Source organism: Hyperolius riggenbachi, chromosome 9 (assembly GCF_040937935.1).
Source record: "Hyperolius riggenbachi isolate aHypRig1 chromosome 9, aHypRig1.pri, whole genome shotgun sequence".
Classification (NCBI taxonomy): Eukaryota; Metazoa; Chordata; class Amphibia; order Anura; family Hyperoliidae; genus Hyperolius; species Hyperolius riggenbachi.
This window is the reverse complement of record NC_090654.1, coordinates 222557788-222581337: the sequence shown is the minus strand read 5'-3', so window position 1 is coordinate 222581337 and position 23550 is coordinate 222557788. Positions and strand designations below refer to the sequence as shown.

Sequence of the window (23550 nt, the reverse complement as noted above, 5' to 3'; positions counted from 1 at the left end):
ATCTATTGACCCTCACACTACATGAAGCTCGTAAAATTGGCCAGTCTTTTGCCAATTACAAAATTGGATGTGTATGCACCCTAAAGCTAAGTACCCACCAGCAGATTGCAGCCAGATGGATTGGGATTCTCCGCTGACCAACAATCGTTCCCCGATCCATCCAGCCGAATCTGCAAGTGACGTCGGAAACTAACAATTGTTTAAACAAGCGCTTACACGGTCGTGGCTAAACTCGCTAAAGTCGATGAGGATCAGAATAACCACACAGGCAAGTCTGTTCTAAAGTGAACGATCCACGTGGGTGGTGTGCGTCGGGAAACATCAGTTAACGAATTTTCATTAAAGAGGAGCTGTTAGGTATAGGGTCTCAGAGAAAATAAACACATATATCAGTAGCTAAATATTGGCTGTACTTACATTACATATGCATTTCACTGTCCACGTTTGTACTTCACAGAATTTTTATATAGTATATGCAGAGATTGATGCTCCTGACAGCTCATGGCAGGTTCCATGTTTGTCTGTCTCCTATGAAGCCAAATGTGTCGTCATGTCCTCCCTGCTTCCTGATCACAGAAAAGCTTGTACTGAATAACACTACTGTGCAGTGAATTTTAATTAGCCATGTGGCTAGGAACAATAGCGGACTCCTGCAGTGTACTCTGCCCTGAGATTTATCAGTGCTGTGCGCTGGACTGAGTTACATGCTATTGTTACTTGACCCTGTAACTTCTCATTAGCAGCCGAGGGGAGGGCCCCAGAATGCTTTGCAGTATGCTTTGCAGTATGGTATGCGGCTCTCGGCCTCTTAAGAGCTTGGGTCTAACAGCTTTGCTGATAAGCACACATCAAATGAAAGAGAGATTTTTAACTTCAGTATTGCCTTTTTGGCTTCCTTCTAAACTGTTTAACACAGGAGAATAGAGGTTTAAATTAGCTTTTGCAGCCTGACAGTTACTCTTTAAATGATCAATTGTTGCAAAAAATCGTTTAATGTGTATGAGTTTTTATTTTCCCAATAAATGAGTCTCACAGCACTTAAAGGGATCTGAGAGGACCTTGACAATCGGTAAAATGCTGCTTTGTGCACCTGGAGAGTATCCAGTGCTAGTACTGGCTGCACATCTGGCCCCAGGTTTAGCTTGATCTGGTATTTAGCCCCTCACAACCTTTTTTTTTTTTTTTTTTTTTTAAAGGATACCCGAGGTGACATGTGACATGATGAGATAGACATGTGTATGTACAGTGCCTAGCACACAAACAACTATGCTGTGTTCCTTTTAAATATCAGGTGCACTGTACATACACATGTCTATCTCATCATGTCACATTTCAGTTCGGGTATCCTTTAACTCACTGGTGTTTGAAATGGTTTGTTTGCCCTCCCAGAGTGTGCATAGGGCGGTGATGGCTAACCTTGGCACTCCAGCTGTGATGGAACTACAACTCCCAAAAGGCATTGCAATACTCTGACAGCTCTAAGCATAACTCGGGGAGGCAGAGGCATGATGGGATTTGTAGTTTTGTCACCAAGGTTAGCCATCACTGGCTTAGGGGCTACAGCAGAGATGGATTACGATGTAAGGGGGCTCTAGGCAAGGTAGTAGATTTGGGGCCCCCTTGTGGTCCAATTGGTAAGCTGAAGTGGAGAGAGGTCAGAGAAGGTGACTTGTTGGCCCCTTGACAACCACTAGGCCCCAAGCACCTGCCTAGACTGCCTGGTGGATGATCCTGCTCTGGACTACAGCACTTTGTATTAATTGACAAATATTCCCACAGCTTGCTTGGTCTGACTGTATATTCCTTATTGGCTTGAATGGGTGAATATTTTAACATGTAGCACACTGCAACAGAGCAACGCAGGTGCTGTACATTGCTGTATGACACACGACTCCTGCGTTTGTATAATGAGGTGTTACTCTACACTGGACCTGCCTCTCTTCTTCTTAATCTGAAGCATGTGCTTGAATGGAAGTTTGTTTGTTTTTATCTGTGTGCAAGATCATTAATGTTTAGCTGATGTTAAATGCATCATATTTCAAAGTACCCAGCTAGGAGTCCTAATTCTCAGAGAGCTCCGTCTGTTTGAGTCGAGGTCCCTTTATCTGGGATTGTTTGCCCTTCTATTTGAGCTCCCCACATGCTTGTTGTTAACTTTGCTGAGTGAACTACCAGATCCCTGTTTACTTTCATGCAAAACTGGTACCTGCTTTTTTCATTCAGTGATTTTAAAAAACGCAGTCCTCGCATCTGCTAGTGCAGTGATCTGCAGCTGTTAAGGAACTACAATTCCCACAATGCATTGCAAGAGTCTGACAGCCACAGTCATGAATCATAAAGGCAAATGCATTGTGGGACTTGTAGTTCCTTAACAGCTGGAGAGCCAAGTTTGCAGATCACTGTGCTAGTGGAATGTGATATGTAACTTGATATGTAATTCCACTGAAGAGAAAAAAACCTCTGGGCCCCAGTATGACTTTTACATTGACCCCCCCCCCCCCCTTTTCAAACGCACTATGCATAACAATTGATAGGGAACTCTAAAACCTGCTAAGGACAGCTGCAGTGGCAGAGTGCTGTCTGGGAGTTAGCAATCCTTTTGTGTTTGGTGTGTCAGAGAGGTATAGGCTGAGGAGAACAGAATATTAATGGTTACAACTAATCAAAGCATATACATAAGTGATCATTACCAGCACAGCACCATTAAAGAGCTAATTAAACAGTTAAGAGAGCCCCTAATGGGCCTCTCTGGTCCGGAGCCCCCCCCCCCCCCCTCCCCCGGTGCAGTCACTACTTCTGCTTCCCCTATTGCTACGCCACTGCTATGAGCATTACAAAAAATTGACTGTGGAGAAATTGGAAGTGTGAACTGTCCAGGTCTCAGACACAGAAAAGTCCTCAAGAATGTGGTTTGCAGAGAAGGCACTGATGTCATCAGATTTGCCTAGCCCAGGCATGGGCAAACTCGGCCCTCCAGCTGTTGAGGAACTACAAGTCCCACAATGCATTGCAGGAGTCTCACAGCCACAGTCATGACTCATAAAGGCAAATTTATTGTGGGATATTTAGTTCCAAGCTGGAGGGCCAAGTTTGCCCATGCCTGGCCTAGCCCCTATCATATGACAGGCTACTGAGAGTTTTGTAATGAGGTGAAGCAAACTGTGGATATATAAATAGTATTATGACTGTCATTTCTTACATACTGAAAGTGGAACTTTAAACACTACCACAAAAGTACACAAATGGCTGTTAATTCCTCTCCCTCTGCTTTCTAGGCCCCTCTTTCTTTGCTTAGCAAGTTTTCTCCCATGATGCCACTGTGATAGTTGTGAAGGTCCTGCAGTCATATTTTCTCCATATGCCTACCAGTTCTGTTTCTTCTGGTAGTTGGCACTTTTGAAAGGTAAAGGGGTGGCTTTGATTAACAGCACTGCTGCCCACCCACCATTAGGCTGAGTTCACACATATAGTGTCTTGTCCTGTCTGTTTATGACAGTTGGCATCAGTTTAGTATGAGGTTTCCATGGGTTGGTTCAGAAGTTAAATGTGTACATTTCCAGTCCATTCCTATCCGTTTTCTGTGGGTGTGTTCACACGTAAAAGCTGTACAGTTCCAATCCTGTCAGGTAGAAAACTGTTGCAAAACAGATAAGACATGTCTGGAGTGGACCGGAAAATGTACAGATTTATTTGTGAATCAAGACTTACTGATTTGATGCTGTGGAGCAAAAGACAGCAGATGTTGGAGAACCTCGGCATACTCTTTGGGGGACACAGATAAAACCAAGCAGAACAGGACTGGGGACCAGAAGACCAGGTATACTTACGGTGGTTTGATGTCCTGCGAAGCCATCCCGAAGACCCCGCATTACTCCATTTTAGGCGCCTGGCCCGCCTCCCCTCTCTCCAGCTATAAATAGCCAGGCTATTTTTCCCTAAGGGGAGGCGGGGCCAGGGGACGGAAGTGGAGTGATGCGGGGTCTTCAGGACGACTTTGCGGGACATCACACCGCAGGTAAATATAGCTTTTTCTTACGGCAAGGCTGCAGGTTTTTGTATATCATCCTGGAGGTCCTCTTTAAGCTGTCCAGCTCCATCTCTGACCCTGTTCTATCTTTCTCTGTAGGTGTTGCAGATGACTATAATAGAATAGGATCTTCAATGTACCAGTTGGGAACACAAGACAATACGGACATATGCAAGTAAGAAACCTTTGTTTTATGATGTTTTATTCAAGATTCCTAATACACATTATGTAACCTTTGTAGATTTTTATTTTTTGGTCTATGTGCAGATCTCCATATCTGTGAAAGTGACAATTAGGTGATATCTGCTTACCACGTTTGGGGTGTGTACATATGCCTAATTGATGTCACCTGTAGGAGATTAGGTGCTGAATCACCTTGGGCGGCAAGGCTGGGCTGCTGGGGGGGGGGGGGGGGCGGGGGGACGAGTGGAGCTTATGTGACTTAATGCGGCCTGCTGGGGAGCAGCGGAAACAATGGGATCGGCATCGCTGGGGTTGAGTAGATCCGCTTGGCAGATCTTTTGCGGGTTGGGATTTCTTGGGTGCCGTAAACACGCCTGATTGTCGGCTGAGGTGGTCCTTATCAGGCTGCCTCAACCTACTTCAGTCAGGCGTGTGTACGAGGCTTTAGTTTTCACAGTTCATCTGCTGTATAATCTGCCATCAGTCTTATCATTAGTCTTAATCAAAATCAAGCTCAGCCCCCACTATTGTACAGTACATACAGGGGTTGGACAAAATAATGGAAACACCTTGAAAATCAGCAAAATATATTTTAATATGGTGTGGGTCCACCTTTTGCAGCAATTACAGCCTCAATTCTCCGAGGTATTGATTCATACAAATTGTGAATTGTTTCCAAAAGAATTTTAGCCCATTCTTCAGTTAAAACACCCTCCAGTGCTTTTAGAGGCGATGGTGGCGGAAATCGACTTCTTACTTGAATCTCTAATAACGACCATAAATGCTCAATAATGTTGAGGTCTGGGGATTGCGGTGGCCAGATGAGATGCTCAACTTCATTAGAATGTTCCTTGTGCCATTCTTTAACTATTCTAGCTGTATGGATTGGGGCATTATCATCTTGAAAGATGGCATTCCCCTCCGTAAAACAGTTCTTGAACCAGAGGATGAACCTGGTCGCCCAAAATTCCTAAATAGTCTCTGCTGTTAATATCTTCCATGAAGGGAAATCCTTGGCCCGGGGGATTTCCAAGAAATAGCACCCCAGATCATCACAGAACTTCCCGCTTTGCATGTAATGAGTCTATTTATAGATTAGTTTCACCTTTTAATTTGAATTACTAAAATAAAAAGGACTTTTGCACAATATTCAAATTTTTTGAGTTTCACCTGTATGCGGAGTTGTATCACTCTTCAGAAGCTGAACTTCAAATATCTGTTCTAGCGATATGCAGCAAAACTGAATTAGCTTGGAGCACATTCAAGTGAAATTGGCTAAAATTCGAGCACAGTGATGACTGGTATTTATTTTGGTGGCCTATGTTTTTGTTTTTTGTTTTTTGCTTTTTTTCTTTTTTTTTTCTTTTACATCATTCAATACATGTAGCATACTTAATACACCAGAAGTTTTTATTTTTTATTTTGTCTAGCTATATAATGGCTGAGTGGTGATCACTGCATCTTTCTTAATTATTAAAGCTTCATTATATGTGTTTAAATCTCCCATTTCAGCTCACAGATGTAATACTGTCTTATCTTTCAAATACAGATTTTTCCTCCGAGTGTCTGAACTGTTTGACAAAACTCGTGTAAGTATTTATTAGTTTAAAACTTTTCATGTATGGTATATGTCTTGATAAAGTGGAAAAAAAGCAAAACTTTGTTGTAAAATTGACATCACTTGTAAGTGCCCACAACATTGGTACCACATTGGTATTAATTTTACATTGGTTGACTGGTGAAGTGGATAAAATTGATTATTTCATTGCAATGGCTCTGTGTCTAAGGACGTGATATTTTGGCCAGTAAGTGCACAGTCAGTTTTTAAAGGACAACTAAAGCAATTGGTAAAGGGGGGGGTGCCATATTTGTTTCCTTTTAAACAATACTAGTTGACCGGCAGCCCTACTGATCTATTGTGCTGCAGTAGTGTCTTAATTACACCAGAAACAAGCATGCAGCTAATCTGGTCAGATTTGACAATGTCAGAAACACCTGATCTGCTGCATGCTTGTTCAGGCTACGTTCACGGTGTTCAGTTATGTTGCGTCATAACTGAGCTTGTTTTAACTGAGAATAATGCACAGCAATGAAGTCAATGCGACGTTCAGTGCATGCTGTGCGATGAGCGTCAAGTGGGTACGTAACAATAACGCAGATCCTGCTCTGCATTTATGCAAATTATGCATTATTATTATATTTTATTTATATAGCACCAGCATCTTCCGTAGCGCTGTACATAATACAAACCAATAATGGGGAACAAATATACATAAGAAATACAAGACACTGTACAGTCATGACATTGAATAAAATAAATACAGATACATACATAGTTGATATGTAGTTGGTACATGTACATATGTTAAAATAACAGCAGTATGAGAAACACTAGGAGGAGGTCCCTGCCCTTGCGGGCTTACAATCTAGAGGGTAGTGGGGAGGAAACAAAAGGGAAGGAAACACAAGGATTAGTGGGTGAGCCAGTGTGCCTTCAGTGCTGCCTATAGCAAATTATAGGCTTGTCTGAACAGGTGTGTTTTCAGGGTACATTTGAAGGTTTCCAGACTCGTGGCATGACGAACCGGCTGAGGGAGGGAGTTCCAAACGAGAGGGACAGCCCGTGAGAAGTCTTGGATGCGAGAGTGAGAGCGTTCAATGTTAATCTATGGTAACGCTCGCATGTTTGAATTTTTACACTGCGTGGCTTTATACTCTCAAATGTGCAACAAAAATGTGCACACCTATGATGCAATTTTCATTCTTATGCCTCCGTTACATCGCATGCCACCGCAACACATTACTTGCTTTGCGTTTTATCTTGGTTGGCACTGTGAACGTAGCCTTAGGGTCTACAGCTAAAAATACCACAAGTACCAGAGGCAGACCCAATAGCATGCCCTAATAACGATGCTCCTCGCATGTATTGATCGGACATGCTGCAAGATGTAGGGCCAACATGGTTGATCGTGTGCGTGGCCTTAAAGGGGAACTGAAGAGAGAGGTATATGGAGGCTGTCATGTTTATTTCCTTTGAACCTCCCTGGCGGTTTATTTATTTTGCCAGGGAGGCTGCGGGAGGGTTTTTTTTAAATTAAAAAAAAAATATTTCATGCAGCCAACTGAAAGTTGGCTGCATGAAAGCCCACTAGAGGGCGCTCCGGAAGCGTACTTTCGATCGCCTCCGGCAATCGAAAGTAACAAGATAGGCCGCAATGAGCGGCCTATCTTGTTTCGCTTTCCTCGTCGCCATGGCGACGAGCGGAGTGACGTCATGGAGCCGCCCGATCCAGCCCCTAGCGCCGGCCGGAACTGTTTGTTCCGGCTGCGCTGGGCTCGGGCGGCTGGGGGGACCCTCTTTCGCCGCTGCACGCGGCGGATCGCCGCGGAGCGGCGGCGATCGGGCAGCACACGCGGCTGGCAAAGTGCCGGCTGCATGTGCTGCTTTTTACAGAATGGAAATCGGCCCAGCAGGGCCTGAGCGGCGACCTCCGGCGGCATACCCCGAGCTCAGCTCGGGATTACTGCCAAGGAGGTTAATCAATACCAGTTGCCTGGCAGCCCTGCTGGTCTATTTCTCTGCAGTAGTATCTGAATAACACCAGAAACAAGCATGCAGCTAGTCTTGTCAGATCAGACTTATAAGTCTGAACCACTGAAACACCTGATCTGCTGCATGCTTGTTCAGGGGCTATGGCTAATAGTATTAGAGGCAGAGGATTAGCAGGGCTGCCAGGCAACTGGTTTTGTCTAAAAGGAAATAAACATGACAGCCTCCATATACCTCTCTCTTCAGTTCCCCTTTAACAGCGCGTGATATCGGGACAAGCGGCGGAACCCCTGATGCCATCCCCCGTAGTGTAAAATGTACTGCGTGTGCTTGAATACCTGTCTGTTTCCGCCACTGGCTCCGTGCTCTGTTCATACACTCGCCCACATGGTTGTCTGCGTGTACGTGGGCTCATGTGTGACGTCACAAGTCCAGTTCCCAAGAGATTTCATGCTGAAATCGATTGGAAATCAGCCTGCGGTGTTATGGGCAGGCAACAGATCTCTCTTCGAGCAGAGAGAGATCTGTCTCTTGCTCTGCTGTATGGGCACCTTTAGAGGCAGAAGATCAGCAGGATGGCCAGGCAATCTGCATTGTTTAAAAGGAAATAAATGTCAACCTCCATATCCCTCTCGCCTCAAGTGTGCTTTAATGGCACTTTTTGTTAACAGTTTTTCTCTGTTTAGTTATTAGAATGTAATTTATTTTGTTAATGAAATATTTCTGGTATTGTGTAGAAAATTGAAGCTCGGGTATCAGCTGATGAAGACCTGAAGCTTTCAGATCTGCTAAAATATTATTTAAGAGAATCACAAGCTGCTAAGGTAAGCGTGTATTGTCCAGTAGCCAGACTCCCTCCAGCTAAAGTATGCTGAAGTCCTTGAGATTCCATGGCATTTTATCTAATGCATGTTGTTGTTTTCAGGATCTCCTGTACAGAAGATCTCGCTCTCTGGTAGATTATGAAAATGCCAATAAAGCACTAGATAAGGCCAGGGCTAAAAACAAGGATGTGCTCTCAGCGGAAACAACTCAGCAGCTGTGCTGTCAGAAGTTTGAGAAAATATCGGAATCGGCAAAACAAGGTACAGAAAATAAATCTAAAGCTTGAGTCTTTTTGTTTGGAAAGTTAGAGGAACTCCAGTGAAAATTACATAATGAACAAAAGTGCTTAATTTTTACAATAATTATGTATAAATGATTAAGTCAGTGTTTGCCCATTGTAAAATCTTTCCTCTCCCTGATTTACATTCTGACATTTATCACCTGGCGACATTTTTACTGCTGGCTGGTGATGTCAGTGGAAGTAGCTGCTGCTTGCTTTTTTGGCAGTTGGAAATGGCTGTTATTTCCCACAATGCAACATGGCTCCCACAGTGTGATGTCAGCACCATGGTCCTGACATCACACTGTGGGAGGGGTTTCACCACAATATCGGCCATACAGAGCCCCCTGATGATCCGTTTGTGAAAAGTAAAAGATTTCCCGTGGGAAAGGGGGTATCAGCTATTGATTGGGATGAAGTTCAATCATCGGTTACAGTTTCTCGTTAAGGCTCCTAATCTAAAGTTATTCTGGTAGTCAGTACAAAAAGTAGTGTTGGAGAGCAGAGGCATAACTACAAATCATGGGGCCCTCAGTGTTCGCAGTCTTTTCTACCCTGGTGACCCTCACAGCCTGGGGGCCCACCTTGCAGGGGTCATGAAACTAGTGTGGCCATCATGATCTTCACACCCATAACAGGTGCAGCCACAAAAACACCTGATCTGAAGGATCGGCACCGTTATCGGAGGAAGAGGAGGTTAGTAGTTGGGGCCCACTTACAGCTCTGTGCCCCCCTGCTGCTGCGGGGTCTGCTCCCCTGTAGTTACGCCCCTTTGAGTGTTGCTTGCCTGTAGCAGAACTCCAGGAAAAACAGGTGAGCAATTTGATCGAGGTGATAGAATTCTAAGGCTCTGATTTGCTGTGATTTCTTCCTGCTTTAGCACATGATCGTAACCAGCAAATCAGAACCTTACTATTCTATCAAACTGATCACCTGTTCCAGGAGTTCTGCTAAATAGGAGCAACACTGATTGGGGAGAAAGAGGGGAAAGTATATGTGAACCGTTATTTAAAGAGTAACTGAAGCAAGAGAGATATGGAGGCTGCCATATTTATTTCCTTTTAAGCAATATGGCAGCCTCCATATTCCTTCTCACTTACCGTATATACTCGCATATAAGCCGACCCGCATATAAGCCGACCCCCCAACTTTTACCTGGAAAACCAGGGAAAAATGATTGACCCTCATACAAGCCGGGGATAGGAAATGCTGGATTGGTGCAGGCCGCGTGATCCCCCCAGTGTGTCCCAGTATAGCTAGTATAGTGCCCAGTATGGGTAGGTAGTGCCTCAGTATAGCTAGTATAGTGCCCAGTATGGATAGGTAGTGCCCCAGTATAGTGCCCAGTATAGCTAGTATAGTGCCCAGTATGGGTAGGTAGTGCCCCAGTGTAGCTTGTATAGTGCCCAGTATAGCTAGTATAGTGCCCCAGTATTGGTAGGTAGTGCCCCAGTAGAGCTAGTATAGTGCCCAGTATAGCCAGTATAGTGGCAAGTATAGCCAGTATAGTGCCCAGTATAGCTAGTATATTCTAATACAGAACACTGTTTTTATGTGAGTATATGAAAACATTCTTGGAATTAATCGTTTTCTGCAATGGGTATACTACCATGCCTTTGCAGGCATTTTGAGGGAAAGTGGATGTGAAAAGTACTAGTTTCACTGCATCTGAGGGGGAGATTAGATGCCTCCATCACTCCAGCAGTCAGGTTTTTTGTTTTTGCTGGAAGGAGAGAACTAGAAGAGACACAGTAGGAAAAACAAATTCCTGGAGGAGTCATCTGTAGGAGGCCTTGGATGGAAACCAACATCTGGTTCCCAAAAACATCAAATATAGCCAACTATTTCCCAGAGCGTAATCCCTAAAAATGCTTTGCATGTTTATCCACAGAGATGACCATATCAGTTGTATATGCCAGTCTGCACTGTCATTCGCTAAGCTCCTTATTTTGTAACATATTTGTTTCAGAGCTCAATGATTTCAAAACCAGAAGAGTGGCTGCTTTTCGAAAGAATCTTGTAGAGCTGGCTGAACTGGAACTAAAGCACGCCAAGGTATATATTATGGATACTAAAATGTTTTTACATTTTCTTGTTTTGTGCCCGAATGTTGAGCTGATGAACCTGTGCAAACCTCAAAACTTGTGCCTATGGTAACAATTAAGAGGTTATGCAGTTTACACTGGGGGGAGAGGAGATGTTAAAGATGACTGCAGGATTTATCCACTGGCGCTCAGTTGGTAGGGGGACATGATAGTGGATAGTGTAATGGTTAAGGGCTCTGCCTCTGACACAGGAGACCTGGGTTCAAATCTCGGCTCTGCCTGTTCAGTAAGCCAGCACCTATTTCAGTAAGGAGTTTCTTGGGCAAGTCTCCTTAACACTGCTACTGCCTACTGAGTGCGCTCTAGTGGCTGCCTCACAAGCGCTTTGTGTCCGACAGGAGAAAGGCACTATACAAATACTGCCATTACTGCCATTATTATTGGTGATAACAGTAGGATCTGCCCCCATGGCCTTCACTATGCCACTGGGGGTACAATGTGGTCTGCCATGGCTTAGATTTGGATGTCTGGAAGGAGAGAGAGTTTTGAGGAAGCTACAGTATGTCAGTAATTAGGAGCAGGGCACCACTGGCAGGTCGCACTTAGTGGCGTAGCTACAGAGCCATGGGCCCCTGCGCAGATTTTACACTGGGCTCCCCAGCACTGTATCCTTACAATTTACAAGGATAAAGATGACCAAAACCCGATATCCGAGGACACAGGCCATGTGAGATGGGTGTAAAGGAGAGAAGGAATGGTTTGTTAAAGTGTACCTAAAGTGAAACAAAAGGTGGCCCACTTGAACTTACCTGGGGCTTCTTCCATCCCCTTGTGGTCATTCAGGTCCCTTGCAGTCATTCTGCTCTTCTCTGTAAGGTGACCAGCTGAGCCAGTCACCAGCTACTGTGCATGCATGGCCTTACATCCCCTCGATAGTACGCCCATGGCCAGGAGCGTTTGGAGCAGTTGCAGTTTAAATTAACTGTGCAAGCGTGGAATGTTCCCGTCTATGGGAGTGCGATTGAGGAGGCACGTGACACGGACCTGCCAGTGCAGCTTTTGGAGGAGACGGTGCTGTACAGAGTGGAACAACTGCGAGGTACTAGAACAGTGATGGCTAACCTTGGCACTACAGCTGTGGTGGAACTACAAGTCCCATGAGGCATTGCAATACTCTGCCAGCTCTAAGCATAACTCGGTGAGGCAGAGACATGATGGGATTTGTAGTCTTGTCATAGCTGGAGTGCCAAGGTTAGCCATCACTGGACTAGAAGGACTTCAAGGGGCTGGAAGAAGCCACTGGTACATTGATGTGGCCCCCAGGCAATGGGCTTTCAAGTAGTAAACTACTCAAATTCAAATGAAGTCTAATGACTTCACATGTGACCACAGGATGGGTGTCTTAACTTACCCAGAAGTCTTTGGGACGTCTGCCTTCCATTATGCATCATAGACGTAATGAAAGCTGCCTTCCACCACTCACTTCCGCTCTTCCTACTTCCGGCTTGAAAGAGGAAGCGTGATAGTGAGTCATGCAACGTGGCTTTCGTTACGTCTATCACATATTATTTCATGGGTTGGAAATGAGTGATTTGAACTTACTTTGGAAAATCTTGGCTGGTGTAGATTGAAATGGAAATATGATTTTTTTTTTTTTGCTAGCATTAAATTGTAACTAGACTTGCACATCACCAATTTGTATTCATGCCTTTTTTATGTCAGAGGAACGGAATTAATAAAGTTGCTTTTTTTCTTTTATATATTTAGTCAATGTTTGCCCATTGTAAAATCTTTTCTATCCCTGATTTACATTCTGAAATTTATCACAGGCGACAACATATTAGCACTGGCAGGGGATCACTGCGGAATGTTTGAGAGTTCTAAAACCAGTAGAAAAGTTTCCTGGTCTCCCAGATTGTTGGTGGGAAAAATTCCACATAATATCCTAGGCTATGGCTCACAGTGATCATAGGGTCCAGTAGCCAATTAAATCTGCTCCTGACCAGCTCACGGAGCTCTGCTGTCATAGCGAGGGCTGGGCGAGTGGGCTGCAGTGGCAGGAGTACGGCACAATCGGCGGGTCCATGCAGCACACTAATCGAAATCTTCGCCCTGGCAGGGAAGTCCCAAACAGGGCATAGATTTAAATTAGGCTGGTCCGGAAGTGGTTAAAAGTTTGATTCTCACCTAAGAGCAGGTAAGATTCTGGACCCCTTAGAACAGGAGTCAGGAACCTTTTTATCTGAGCGAGCCATAAACGCCACATATTTAAAAATGTAATTCCGTTGGAGCCATACAATATGTTTCAAACTGGGACAGTAGGGCTCACGCCCCTTTTGCCATGGTGATGTGTACACAGTTCATCCTCCAGGCAGCGGAAGTGTCAGACACGTCTTCAGCATCTCTTGGGTTTCAGCAACATCAGCAATTTCCCTGAGAGCCAGACAGGAAAAATACTGACTAACAGCTTGTACAATTAGCTAGCTGACTTGGGGGTTGATTCACATTGTAAGACGAGATGCCTGCACTTTGGCCCAATAGGCTGCCTGTCAAGTGACAAGCAGCCTATTGGGCCAATCAAAATGCGGGGATCTCGTCCTACAACGTCACTGCACCTGACAGGGTCCAGAGTGAGACAATTGGAGTGGCCGTTAGATTTGGTGTAGCGTGAGTACGTTTGTAGTGCATGCTACAGCAGTAGCGTGCCTACCGGTACTTTGAAAATTTTACTTGCGCTGCCACACACTGAGCTGCGCTGCTTGAGCAGTGTAGCTTAGTGAATCAACCCCTGTGAGCACGTACATTCAAAAAAGTCGCGGTCAAATTTAGGCGCGATTTATCGGGAAAAGAAAAATATCGTAATTTAGAAATATTGATAACTTAACGGTATTTGTAATGTAAAATCGATAATTCTGATTAATATTATTACAGTTTTAAAACAGATGTGAGTTGAAAACGAAAATATAATAACGTTAAATATCGTAATGTAATTCAACAACACAGCTTAACCCAACCCTACTCTCACACAGAAACCTCCCTTGGTGGTGCCTAACCCTTAACCCCCCCATGGTGGTGGCTAACCCTAATTATACCTAACCCTACTCTGACACAGAACCTTCCCTGTACCTATCCCTAACCCCTAGACCCCCCTAGTGGTGCCCAACCCGAACCACCCTCTTGGTGGTGCCTAACCTTAAAACTCCCCAGGTGGTGCCTAACCCTAACCCCCCCCCCCCTGGTGGTGCCTAACCCTAACCACACCTCTGATGGTGCCTAACCCTAACCACACCTCTGATGGTGCCTAATCCTAACCACACCCCTGGTGGTGCCTAACCCTAACCACCCCCCTGATGGTGCCTAGCCCTAACCACCCCCCTGGTGGTGTCTAACCCTAAATGCTTCATATATTATCGTAAAATAGAAATGTCAAATATCGTTACTACATCTGTACAGTGAATGTTATATTTTCGTAATTACAAAATTATCTGTATTTGGACAGAATTTGCTTACATTCCATCATTGAACATGTTAATTTACCGTTATTACTGTTAAATTACCGATATTACCGATTCCACAACAAAATTAGGAATATTACCAAGTTTACTTTATCGATTTACGTAAAATATCGATTTTAGGCACTTTCGCCCAAACATATGCAAAATTGAGTGTAAATTTACAAAAACGATAATTAACATTAAAAATATAGCCGCACCCAAATCTATTAGCGCTATTTTTAGCTGATTCGCTGTGAGCCAGATGTAGCCATCAAAAGAGCCACGTCTGGCTCCCGAGCCATAGGTTCCCTACCACTGCCTTAGAGCCTGCCTGTTTCTCTCTGCGTCCCCTCGTTCCACCGCCGGGCCCCACATTCAAATCTCCTGCCGGCTGTGTCTTTGGGTCTCTTTGGAAGTACTGGGGGCTCACAGTGCTTCCAAAGATGTGCAGCTCCATACTGCACATACGCGGGTCCGCAGCTGGTTCGTCTTTGAAGTATTTCCGTGCCTACTGAGGAGATCCAAAGGCCTCGACATTAAAGTCAGACTCAATTGGGGGAGGGGGCAGCGGTGGAACAAGGGGGACGCAGAGAGGAACAGGAGGGTTCTAAGGGGCTCGTAGCCTTTCATCCTCTTAGGTTTTTTTTTTTTTTTTTTTTACAATCTTACAGTTGTCCATTAATTTCTACAACATCTACCACAACCTTTATAACTAAGTAACACAAGGGGCTGCTCTTATGCTTCCTTCTGCTCTTGTTTGCAATGTGTACCTTGCTGTAACGTGATTGGTGAACTTGTGCTGATGATTTGCATTGTATTTGCTTCCTGTAGGGTAATTTGCAGCTGCTGCAGAGTTGCTTGGCTGTGTTAAACGGTAAACCTTAAAGCACAACTCCGTCCATAAGTTTGAAGTACAGACCCTCCGGTGACCTCCAAGAGCTGCCACTCGTCCATGGATCCGCTCCATTGGGTATCTCCAGCTCAGCAAGGACAACCCCCCCCCTATAAAGACATTGGGCTACCTCCACCCTGAAAACAGCACTGTGCTGCGGAGCCCTCCCACAACGTTTCCACATGTACCTTTATTTAGTCATTGTACGCTTTCTAGTACGTCACAAATAAATCTCCCATTTTTTTTTCTCTTCGAGAGCAATTCAGCGCTATTCTTGTTATGAACTGTACTACATAACGATGCCAATCATATTTACCAGTGTATGTTAATCTCCGATGATGTTCGACATTCACGGTTCGAATGGATTTAACATTGCCATTAGTTGTTCACATCGTATACCTTGTCCAGGTTCCATGTAATGATGATTTTTTTTTTTTAAGCCTCTGTTATCTTGATTTATTGAACTATATTTTTTTTTTATTAAACATTTTCTTAGATATTTCAGAGCGCTCCAATTATCTTTTTCAAATTTTAAGTTCCTAATGCTAATGCATCAGTATGTTTGCCTTAACTTGTAGACTTCTCAGATAATGTAAAATAAACTGTGAATCCAATGATTTTTAATTGACGTTGTCCCAGCTTTTATATGTGAAGAGAACGGGGATTTATTTCAGAGGTTTGTTTGGAAACACTAAATAGAATATTGTGGTATGTGAGGAATGAGGTGGGGCCATGCGCCCCCTGCTGGACTCTCACATCAAAGGAAAACCTATAGTGGCTATATAACAGATTCACACTTGTTTACACAAAACACCTGACTGCTAAAGTATCCGCCCTCTTTAGGCCTCTTTTCAACGGACTGTTGACCTGTGTACTCGGCAAGCAGTTGTGAGAGTTTGAGACATTTCTCTGCCTAACAGTCCGTGGAAAAGAGGCCTCAATAGAAGTCACAATTAATCACTGGTGCAGCTAGTTGTTTCCCAAAGTCACCCAGTTAGTTAAATGGAGATCCCATGAGTTCGAAAGGTGCTTTAAAGGATACAGGTTGTCCCCGACTTATGAACGACCCGCTGATACGAACGCCCTGGATTCTGTGTTTCCATGAGAACAAGTGAAAACATTTTTTTTTCAAATTTGGACTTGTAGTTTTTGAGAAAATCCTCTATTTTAACCACTTAATGACAACCAGACTTGTAAAAACGTCCTGCTAGAGCAGGCATGGGCAAACTTGGCCCTCCAGCTGTTAAAGAACTACAAGTCCCACAATGCATTGCAGGAGTCTTGCATCCACTCATAAAGGCAAATGCATTGTGGGACTTGTAGTTCCTTAACAGCTGGAAGGCCGAGTTTGCCCATGCCTGTGCTAGAGCCTCTTAACCGCTCCAGGACGTTTTTATAAGTCAAACAGTGCTGCTGCCGCTGTGCACGTGCGCGCTCCTGCGTGTGCACGTGCGTTCCCGTGTGCGTGCTAGTGAGATTAGTGAGGAAAAAAACCCCAGAAAAAATACCTTAATTTCCAAATACTATATTGTCACCATACTTTGTACTAGGGACATAATTAAAATTTTGTGACAACCAGGACAAATAGGCAGATAAAATGTGTGGGTTTTAGGAACAGCAGCAGTGTTTATATTAAAACTATAGTGGATGAAATTGGAGAAATAGTGTAATTTTTCCTTGTTTTTCCCTTTTAAAGAGAATCTGTATTGTTAAAATCGCACAAAAGTAAACATACCAGTGCATTAGGGGACATCTCCTATTACCCTCTGTCACAATTTCGCCGCTCCTCGCCGCATTAAAAGTAGTTAAAAACTGTTTTAAAAAGTTTGTTTATAAACAAACAAAATGGCCACCAAAACAGGAAGTAGGTTGATGTACAGTATGTCCACACATAGAAAATACATTCATACACAAGCAGGCTGTATACACCCTTCCTTTTGGCGGCTCGCAGGCTAAATGTAAACACAAGCGGAAATAATCCGCTTTGTTTACATTGTACGGCGCTGCTGCGCAGCAGCGCCGTAAGGCAGATCGGCGATCCCCGGCCAATCAGCGGCTGGGGATCGCCGCCATGTGACAGGGGACGTCCTGTCACTGGCTGCACAGGACGGATAGCGTCCTGTGCAGCCCGGAACACCAGGGGGGCCAGGTAGGAGAGGGAGGGGGGGGGGGATTTCGCCGCGGAGGGGGGCTTTGAGGTGCCCCCCCGCAACACCGGCAGGCAGGAGCGATCAGACCCCCCCAGCACATCATCCCCATAGTGGGGGAAAAAGGGGGGCGATCTGATCGCTCTGGATGCACCCTGATCTGTGCTGGGGGCTGTAGAGCCCACCCAGCACAGATCACAAATAACAGCGCTGGTCCTTAAGGGGGGGTAAAGGGTGGGTCCTCAAGTGGTTAAAGTGGAACTGAGATATTGTGTGAAATAATGATAATAATAAAAACATACCACCAGCTTCTCCTTGTCTCCCTATACAGGGTCATTTAATTTTTGCTGCTCCCCGGTGCCGCGATCACAGGATTTTTAATTGTTTCTAGGCTTCTGTGATCCAGGCAAGATGGCTGCAATACCTAAATACTTGCGGGGCATTGCGCGTCACTAGTACGCGTTCACTTGCTCCAGATGACATTCACGAGAGGACTGCAGCACTGAACATGCTCAGTTTGTCCTCTCGTGCACTTAGAAATTTCATCCTGCTCGTTCCCTGAAAGCGTGGATTTTAACCGTAAGACTTCGGGACCTGGAGAGCCAGAAAAAAATATACGTAGACTGCTCAGGTATGTCAGCCTTAAAGTTGCATACCCAAATTATTAATTTTGCCCAAAAACTTTATTCAGTTCTGCTTTAAAGGGAACCAGAGACAAAGCAGCCTCATGTATTTTACCATATATATCAATGGGAACATGACAGTAAACACCTACCCTGCTCTCTGTTTCATTCTTCTCTGCTAAATCTGCCTGTTATCAGCCCTGATAAGCATTCCCTACTGAGCATTCAGTCTAGCTTTTCCCTGAATGATTATAGCTGAGTCAGTCTACTGTGATGTCTTTTCAAGCCCAAGTCTGCCCCCTTGTGGCTCTGCTTTGCTGCTATTTATCCTCGAAGCAGCAAAGCAGAGCCACAAGGGGGCAGGCTTGGGCTTGAAAAGACATCACAGAAGACTGACTCGGCTATAATCATTCGGGAAAAGCTAGACTGAATGCTCAGTCGGGATTCTTATCAGGGCTGATAACGGGCATATTTAGCAGAGAAGAATTAAATGGAGAGCAGGGTAGGTGTTTACTGTCATGTTCTCATTGATATATGGGAAAATACATGAGGGTGCTTCGTCTCTGGTTATCTTTAACATTCCAAGATTTGCATGCAATAATCATGCCACAGCTTGCACAGAAAGCAAAAGGTCTCATCAATTGATGTAGGTACAGTACTGATAGTGTGCTCCTCTGTCCACGTTTCTGTGCAGCTTGGATGATACTGTAGTGTTGCAGCCATGCACAAGCAAGTCACAGATGACATGCAATTCCTGCAGTAGTCATGCAGCAGCTAACACAGGAAGCACAGGTCTTACCGGCTGATGCTTTTGAGGTAATCCACGCAGGCCCAGAGAAGTGTGCAGATATCGAGCAGGCTACAAATGGTTGCCAGCCCATCCATCAACCACGACTCGTGTGTCTCCGACTGGCGTATTGATGCATGCACCTGCCTACTTTCTGCTATAGCCGGATACAGAAAACCACAGAAATCAAAAGAAAATGTTTACTAGAACATAAGTTCTGTTATATCAGGGTTTCCTATTCCAGTTACACCCATATATTTATAACGGTGCTTGGATATGACCTGGACATTTAGTTTACTATACCCAAATGTTTACTATAACAAGATTATACTGTACATGTGTTTCTGGAAGTTCCAAGTTCTGGGGAGACTACTGTGGCACAATGAAAAGAACACTCCAAGCAACTTTGGGAAAAGGTGATGGAAAAAGCACAACTTTAGATAAACACAGAAAAATTGTCAAGTCACTGAAGTATAGTTAAAGCAGTCATTAAGAAATGGAGAGAGTAGGCTGTCCACCAAAAGTGTGTGACCAAGTATCGATCTTATTGAGGGATGCCACCAAAACACTTACGATAACTTGGAAGGTGTTTCAAGTCTCAGTGGCTGAGATTGGAGAGCCTATGTACATTATAACTGTTGTCAAATGTTTGCCAACAGGCCTGCAGGGGAGACTCTGAAGTCAGCTGGAAGAAAGTTCTATGATCTTATGAAATCACAGCTGAGTATTTTGATCCTCACACTAGATACCATAGCTAGTTGTTATGTAGTTGGTACATGTGCATTTGTTAAAATCAAAGCAGTATGAAAAACACTAGGAGGCGGTCCCAGCCCTTGAGAGCTTACAATCTACAGCACGCTTTCTCACCCAGGGTTCCCTGATTACTCTGCCCTGGTTCCTTGGCATTTTCCCCCAATCATGGGGGAAGTATGATAAAGCACACTAAAATATGGGATAGTGGGGGAAAAAAAGCACTAAATTGGGGGTCAGAATCATAATGAGCCACACCTACGGTACTTTTAAAGTCCATGCCTCCTGCAACATAAATGCAGGGGTTCCTTGAGATCCAAAAAATAATTGCAGGGTTCCTCCACGGTAAAGAGGTTGAGAAAGGCTGATCTAGAGGGTAGTTGGGGGGAAACAGGGAAGGAAACACAAGCGTTAGTGGGTGAGGCAGTGTGCCTTCAGTGCTGCTCATATCAAATTACTGTATATACTCGCAAGCAAGCCGACCCCCCAACTTTTACCTGAAAAAACAGGAAAAAAGGATTGACCCTCATATAAGCAGGGGGTAGGAAATGCTGGCCGCGTGATCCCCCCCAGTGTATCCCAGTATAGCTAGAATAGTGCCAAGTATGGGTAGGTAGTGCCTCAGTATAGCTAGTATAGTGCCCTAGTATAATGCTCAGTATAGCTAGTATAGTGCTCAGTATAGGTAGATAGTGCCCAGTATAGCGCCCCAGTATGTGTAGGTAGTGCCCCCACCCCCAAGGCCGCCGCTGCTATTACCTTACCCGGCAGCTTCCAATATTCCCCTCTCCGTCTCCTGCATGTAAATAATTCACAGCAGCTCGCCTCACGGCGGCTGCTGTGTGATGACGGAGGAAACCGTAGAGAGAGCGGCTTCCTGTAGTGGCGATGTGTATCGCCGTTACTATGGGAACCGCTCTCTACGCCTTCCTTCCTCATCACACAGCTGCCGCCGTGGGGCGAGCTGCTGTGAATTATTTACACGCCCCGTGCAGGAGACGGAGAGGGGAATAGAGGAAGCCGCCGGGTAAGCTTATAGCAGCGGTGGCCGGGGGGAGGAGGCTATCGGTGACCAACATGACTCGCAAGCAAGCCGACCCCCCCCCAATTTTTGGCCCACTTTTGGGGGGTCAAAAATTTGGCTTGCTTGCGAGTATATACGGTCTGAACAGGTGTATTTTAAGAGTACATTTGAAGGTTTCCAGACTCTGGCATGACGAACTGGCTGAGGGAGAGAGTTCCAAAGGAAAGGGATAGCCGTGAGAAGTCTTGGATGCGAGAGTGAGAGGAGGTGATTAGGCTAGAGGACAAAAGGGTCTCCTGTGAGGAACGGAGGGTCCGGGCGGGGAGGTATCAGGAGATTAAAGAGGAAATGTATGGAGGTGATAGCTTGTGTAGAGCTTTGTATGCCAGCATGAGAATTTTAACCACTTGAGGACCGCAGTGTTAACCTCCCCCCCCCCCCCCCCCCCAAAGACCAGGCCATTTTTAGTTAAATAGGCCACTGCAGCTTTAAGGACAAGCTACAGGGCTGTAAAACGCACCACACAAGTGATTTCCCCCCCCCCCTTTTCTCCCCACCAACAGACCTCTCTGTTGGTGGGGTCTGATCGCTCCCCCAATGTTTGTTTGTTTTTTAATAACTATTTATTTATAATATTTTTAAATAAAATGTTGTTTTTTTTAAATTATTTTTATTACCCTCCCTCCCCTGGCCAGCCTATCAGCGTGATTGGCTGTGATAGGCCTCAGCCTATCACAGCAGATCGCTTCCCTGGGTCCCAGGGGTACAGCCGTGTCACACGGCTGTCCCCAGTACAGTGCTGCTGCAGATCGCATAGCTATACAGCATCATTAGACTGCGGTTTCGCCATCTAACAGTCTCCCGATCGGCGATCACCGCTCGGAGACTGAAGGCGAAACGGAGCTCCGCCTTCCAAGTAGGAGATGCGCGCGCAGCCTGTGCTCGATCTCCTGCTAGCCCCATAGACAGCTTTTCACACCAATCGGCGTGGAGCGGTCCTGGGGCTGCCACACTGCTCACGCCAATTGGTGTGGAGCAGTTGGCAAGTAGTTAAACTGGATCCTTTGGGCATCTGGTAACCAATGGAGGGATTGGCAGAGAAGGGCTGTCTCAGAGGATCTAGAAGAGAGGTGGATGAGACGGGCAGCCGAGTTTAGTAGGGAATGGAGAGGTGCCAGTCTACTTTTTGGTAGACCACAGAGTAGGGTGTTACAGTAGCCAAGAAGGGAGATGATTAGGGCATGCACAAGCATTTTAGTTGCTTCTTGTGAGAGGAAGGGACGGATTCTGGAAATGTTTTTTGAGATGGAGGTAGTTAATGTGTTGATATGTGGTATAAAGGAGAGCTCAGAGTCCAGAGCTACCCACAGACGAGCTTTGGGAGTTGATGCTATTGGGGTGTTATCTACATTGATTGTAACTATGGAAGGTGGAACAGAGAGCGAGGGTGGAATGCATTTGCCTCTGTCTTTTGAGGTTTCCAGTGGTCCTGCCATCTATTGGATTGTAACTGGGCTATGTGCATGCAGCCCAGCGAGTCAATCGGAGGAAAGGACCTAACTTCAGTGGGCAGAGCTGCTGAATGTGCATAATTGGTTCATTACAACGAAAGTGACTCTGCAGCAAGTAATATCTGTATTTTGTATAGTGTATATTGTTTGTAAGCTCTATGAGTCTAGTAATAAAGTTGTATTTGGTTTCATAAGGAGCAAAAACAGTAAGGCAGGTAAAGACACTAAAGGTGGACATACACTGGCCCGATTCGCGGCCGTTTCGACAGCAGATTCGATCCTGGGATCGAATCTGCTGCCAATCGTTCGCGCTAAACGCACCCGCCGATCCGATTTCCTCCCGAAATCGGATCGGTCCGTCGATCGCGCCGTGCGGGAAATTACCCTCGATCGCCCGCGGGTAGGGAGCGCGTCGCTAGTGGCGGCCGATCCGATCAGGTATACATTACCTGACGCTGGCTCCCGGGCGTCTTCTCCGCGCTGCACCCGCTCCATCCCGGCGCTTCCTGTCACTGCAGTGACCAGGAAGTTCAAATAGAGGGCGCTCTATTTGAACTTCCTGGTCACGGAGTGACACAGGAAGCGCCGGGATGGAGCGGGTGCAGCGTGGAGAATATGCGGAGAAGATGCCCGGGAGCCAGCGTCAGGTAATGTATGCGCGGGGGGGGGGGGGGGGGGGGACAGGCGGCAGCGGCGGCTCCACAGATTGTGATCGGTTTCAGCCTGAAATCGATTCACAATCTGTTTGCAGTAAAGGCAGCCATACGATCCCTCTCTGATCAGATTTCATCAGATAGGGATCTGTCAGCTGGTCGATCTAATGGCAAATCGACCAGTGTATGGCTACCTTAATTCATCAGTTTTCAGCATCATTTCCAACCCTCAAGCATTCTCACATTTGCCTCAGGCAGCAAACAGTCTAGTGCTACATACACACTTTAAAGATAAATGAAAGATATCAGACCAATTTTACCCCCTTCCATGTAGTATGAGAGCCATACCTACACAGTCTATTCTATTGAGCTGAACTCCCCATCAGATAAGAATGTTTGCAAGATGGTGCACACAAAGATGCTGTACACATTCAGAAGATCAGTATCTGCAAAAGATCCGTTCCTGCAAAAGATCCGTTTCTGCAAAATGCATTCATAGTCTATGATATCTGCAGATTCTCAAACTTACCTTGTTTTACAGACTGTGTAGAGTATGGCTCTTATACTACATGGAAGGGGGTAAAATTGGTCTGATATCTTTAATTAATCTTTCAAGTGTGTACACACCAATAGGACTGGCCCTGAACAGGTGTAATAATAACTACGCCCGCACTATTCAGCCAACTACAAAGATTCAAGTACTGTTCCCTGTTTCCCACTGGGTCATCTCAAGAAGACTAGCGCCATTTTATTTTCACT

General features: G+C 45.3%; 1 protein-coding gene across 1 annotated transcript in view; it reads left to right on the top strand.

The window, feature by feature from the left end:
- Positions 1 to 15913, top strand: part of SNX6 (sorting nexin 6) — a 62849-nt gene extending 46936 nt beyond the window's left edge. The window contains exons 9-14 of the mRNA XM_068251912.1: positions 4127 to 4202; positions 5760 to 5799; positions 8498 to 8584; positions 8686 to 8845; positions 10835 to 10920; positions 15236 to 15913. Of these exons, the coding sequence (XP_068108013.1) occupies positions 4127 to 4202; positions 5760 to 5799; positions 8498 to 8584; positions 8686 to 8845; positions 10835 to 10920; positions 15236 to 15289 (503 nt within the window). The 3' untranslated portion in view covers positions 15290 to 15913. The remainder of the gene's footprint in view (positions 1 to 4126; positions 4203 to 5759; positions 5800 to 8497; positions 8585 to 8685; positions 8846 to 10834; positions 10921 to 15235) is intronic.
- Positions 15914 to 23550: the final 7637 nt, after the last annotated feature.